Genomic DNA, 4,576 nt, shown 5'->3' with positions numbered 1-4,576 from the left:
GCATAAAGCAATCGACTCTGAGAATGGAAATGGGTCTCGTGTCCCAGGAGCCATCACTATTTGCGCGAACAATCGGTGAAAATATCGCGTATGGCGACAATAGACGAGAAGTTAGTATGACAGAAGTCGTCGAAGCTGCCAAAAAGGTGAACATTCATAATTTCATCTCGTCCTTGCCACTCGGATACGACACAGTACTTGGCGATAAGGGAACCCAACTTTCTGGAGGTCAGAAGCAAAGGGTGGCGATAGCGCGCGCCCTTATCAGGAATCCAAAAATACTTTTACTGGACGAGGCTACATCGGCACTAGACGCGGAAAGTGAAAAGGTCAGTTTACACGTTGCGAAAATTCAATTTGTTTACAGACTAATGTCATTTGGAATGCGCCAGTCTAATTGCGATTCTTGTAACCATGTCCTTTTGTACATTGACAGATTGTACAAGCAGCTATCGACGAAGTTAAGGAAGGCAGGACCTGTATCATGATAGCGCACAGATTATCTACTGTGCAGGACGCCGACAGGATATGTGTAATCGATGGTGGTGTTGTCGCAGAAAGTGGTACACACGCTGAACTTGTTAAGGAGAAAGGACTTTATTATAAGTTATTAAAGATGCAACACTAGTGTCAATTTTTCTTTCTTTTTTGATAAGCGAAATAACTGTGGAGCACGCTCTTAGGATGGCGGCACTTACATTTAAATAGGAAACAATATAACTGCTCCTATTATCACTTAATTACGACCGAATGGAACATGTGGGAAGTACTTTATGCATTCGTCATCCAAAAAGTGGGATGTGTGTGCGTGTGTGTGTGCATAATAAGTTTTATGGAGAAAATTTCCAGGAGATATGTTGTTCCAGCATTTCCAGTTTGATCAGCAACATAAATAAGAAATAAAAAGAGAGAGAACATTTTGAACTGTTAACATTGGTACTTCATTACAATGAAATGTAAATTTTAAGAAGTTTGTGTAGGGCAAATGAGAATTATTGGCCATCAAACTGAAACTGTCGATTCATGATTACCAGGCAAATTTTACTGACTAAAGATAATGACTAAAGATAAGATGTAAGGGCTATATATCGATTCCATACGTTAACTTTTAATGTATGATTGTACGAAGATCCTTGATAAGATAAATGGATCGAATTAGTTTCGTTATCAGAACGAGGTTTAAATATCTTGTTCAGGCGATAGCGTTTGCTAGTAAGTGAGGATCGGACACGAACGGCATCAAAATTGCTGTAAGAATGAAGAATTCACTCAATCTTAAGGTGAATATATCTAATATCCTGGATGCTTCATCGCAACCTCATGCGGAACCAGTGCAAATTACAAATTTTAAACATCAGGAATATGATGATGACGTCAGTGAAAATGGAAAACTGTAAGTGTTGTACAATATTGCGGTTTAAATTTAAAACATTTAACGGCAGTTAGAATACGTGTTAAAAGAATACTTTTTTTCAGTGAAACTACCAAGAATGAACCAGAGGTACCACCTCTCTCTTATTTGGAATTGGTAAGTTTCATTGTATAAGCGAGATTTAACGTAATGAAATATATACAATAAAGTGCGTCATATCAGAATAACAGTTTTTTTTATATTCCCACCTGAAAAACTTTTAGATCTGAATTAAAATAATTTTTGTATGAAAATTCACTCTTAAACGTCTGTCATCATTGAATTATTGACTTTACAAAAGAAACTTAAATGACAATTTTATAGAGAATTAAATTGTTCAAAACGACCCGTTGCGTATTAGCAGTGAGGGCTGACATCACACGAAATCTCAAATCATGTTTTATCTCGTGTCACATACTATATTTTTCATGATTACCTGTATTGAAACCAAGTTTCAGTGTCGGCAGCCAGTCGGAAACAAGTTAATTTTAGGCTAATGACGCGGGGAACTATTAACGTATGCGAAAATTGTAACTATTACACGGTTAGAACTTTCACTTATGAAAATCGAATAATTAAACTTTATTTATTTTTAGTACATTAAATGACGTATGTTGAGGAATATCACAAATGCAAATATTGTTGACTTTTACTATATAACGTCATTCTTATCTATTATAAAACTTATATTAAATCGACTGAATCGATCAACTAAATTTTAATTGATCTTCAAAATAAAATTATTACGAATTAAATGTTATATCTCTGAGTTTCTCACAACCTATTGATTTATGAATATAATAATTGTTATTATGATTCTATTAATATTTTTTTCAGTTCAAATATTCTACCTGCCTAGATAAAATAGTTATGTGCATCAGTCTTCTCTGTGCGGTTGGTTCTGGATTATGCACACCGGCAAATATATTAATATATGGAACACTGGTCGGAGATATGGTCTCCAGTGCGACAGAAGCTGCTATTGAATCAGGGATAAATGGTACAGAGTCAGCGACAATGAATATTTTGGATTCCGTAGAGACATTCGCCATTCTGAATTCACTTATCAGTGTTGCCATGTTGGTCTTCAGTTACATCAGTATAATGACATTAAAGTACACTGCTCAAAAACAAGCCTATCACGTACGATCGTTGTACCTGAATTCAGCGTTGCATCAGGACATAACTTGGTACGATTCGATGCGAAGTGGTGAAGTAGCAAGTAGATTGACAGAGTAAGGCAATTTAAGGTTTCCTTCTGGTCTTTTACCTTCCATGAAAAATTACACAAGATTCATTCGTCAATTTGATTTTCAGAGACGTAATGAAATTCGAGGAAGGAGTTGGCGACAAATTGTCAATGTTTGTTCACCACATGACAGCATTTATCGCATGCGTTGTGTTGGCATTTTTTAAAGGATGGAAACTCGCCCTTGTCTGTATAATATCACTGCCCGTTACATCATTGATCCTCATTGGAGTATTTCAGGTACGATATAAGATATGTTTGAAAATGTTTAAAGCAATGATCAAGTTGTAGTTGACTGAGACGTTTTGTCATTGTCAGGTTTTGCTGGATGGTCATGACTTGCGTGAATTAAATATTGCATGGTTCCGAAGTTACGTTGGTGTTGTTGGTCAGGAGCCGGTGCTGTTCGATACGACTATCGCAGAAAATATTCGGTATGGAAATCTGGGCGCAACTACGGAGGAAATTGTGACAGCCGCCAAAGAAGCCAATGCCCACGATTTCATAATGAAGTTACCATTTGTGGGTTTACGAATCGTCGCTTTCAATATTATATTGTGAATTACTGACATGATGCACATTTTATTAATTAATTTCTTTTACCAGAAATATGAGACAATGGTCGGCGAGAAAGGCGCGCAGTTATCTGGTGGTCAGAAACAAAGAATAGCCATCGCCAGAGCTTTGGTTAGAAAGCCGAAAATTTTACTTTTGGACGAAGCAACTTCCGCCCTTGATACGCGCAGTGAGGCCAAAGTGCAAGAGGCACTGGACAAGGTAATACACTTTAGACAAGGTAATGGTAGCAGTCGCAAAATATTCACAATTGAATTCCTTACCCTTGGAATTATGATTGATCCACAATAGGCAAGCAAAGGAAGAACTACTATTATCGTTGCGCACAGATTGAGCACCATTCGTGCAGCGGATCAAATTATTGTCTTGTCAGACGGAAAAGTCGTGGAGCAGGGTACTCATGATCAATTAATGATGAATCGTAGTCATTATCATTCACTAGTCATGACACAGGTAGGTCGGTACTATATGGACCTTAAGAAGAAGAAAGAGTTTTCTCTAATTCGATATAAATGGTTGATTGAATCATTCAGATTGTTAACCTCGGCGATGATAATAGTACACCAACACCGCAAATTCATAAAAATGAAGAAGTCGATGAAGACGAAAAGGAAATCGTCATTCTTTCCGAGGTATTTCTTTATTTAAAGGTTTTATTCATCCAATTCATTTCTTATTGCCATTTTTAATTACATTTCTTTACTTAAATTGCTTCAGGATCAGAAAGAGGTGGATGCCAGTAAAAACCAAACGGTTTCCATATACGACATTATACGTTTAAATTCTCCAGAATGGCCATTCATAGCTTTCGCATGTATAACATCCATAATTGTCGGTGCATCCACGCCACTTTTCGCAGTCCTGTTTGGAGACATTTTAGGAGTAAGTACTTCATAAGTTAGAATAGATGTTTCAAATCGAATAGAAATTAGAATAGAAGTTTAGAATTTTTAATAATATTGAATTACAGTAAAATGTTAATTTCATATTGCATTTATTAGGTCTTATCGCAAACGGATACGGACGCAATCCGAAGGGAAACAAATAAATATTGTCTGTATTTTTTCTTGGGAGGTATTATAATGGGCACATCAACATTCTGCCAGGTAGTTGTTAAGTTTATACCTTATTTTTGTTTAAGGGGGTTCTCTGGTTTGACGGTCTGATTTTTAATCATTTTTGGGGATTTTTTGTGAAGACCAATGAAGAGATAGAACTTTGGAATTTTAATCATTTATTTATAAGTGTTTCAAGAGAATACGTATAAATTTTTACCTAAAAATATTAATTAGAACAAAAGTTATAGCGCTCTGAGGACACCTGCCTCAAAAAAATGGACG

The 4,576-nt window shown here is 36.2% G+C and overlaps 1 protein-coding gene across 1 annotated transcript in view; it reads left to right on the top strand.

The window, feature by feature from the left end:
* The window catches only part of LOC107267082 (multidrug resistance protein 2), an 11,104-nt gene extending 6,702 nt beyond the window's left edge, over nucleotides 1-4,402 (top strand). The window contains exons 16-21 of the mRNA XM_025085385.1: nucleotides 2,979-3,182; nucleotides 3,267-3,437; nucleotides 3,528-3,689; nucleotides 3,770-3,868; nucleotides 3,954-4,118; nucleotides 4,238-4,402. Of these exons, the coding sequence (XP_024941153.1) occupies nucleotides 2,979-3,182; nucleotides 3,267-3,437; nucleotides 3,528-3,689; nucleotides 3,770-3,868; nucleotides 3,954-4,118; nucleotides 4,238-4,402 (966 nt within the window). The remainder of the gene's footprint in view (nucleotides 1-2,978; nucleotides 3,183-3,266; nucleotides 3,438-3,527; nucleotides 3,690-3,769; nucleotides 3,869-3,953; nucleotides 4,119-4,237) is intronic.
* Nucleotides 4,403-4,576: the final 174 nt, after the last annotated feature.

This window comes from Cephus cinctus, unplaced genomic scaffold, assembly GCF_000341935.2.
Source record: "Cephus cinctus unplaced genomic scaffold, Ccin1 Ccin1_scaffold0029, whole genome shotgun sequence".
Lineage (NCBI taxonomy): Eukaryota > Metazoa > Arthropoda > Insecta > Hymenoptera > Cephidae > Cephus > Cephus cinctus.
This window is presented reverse-complemented; position numbering and strand designations above follow the sequence as displayed.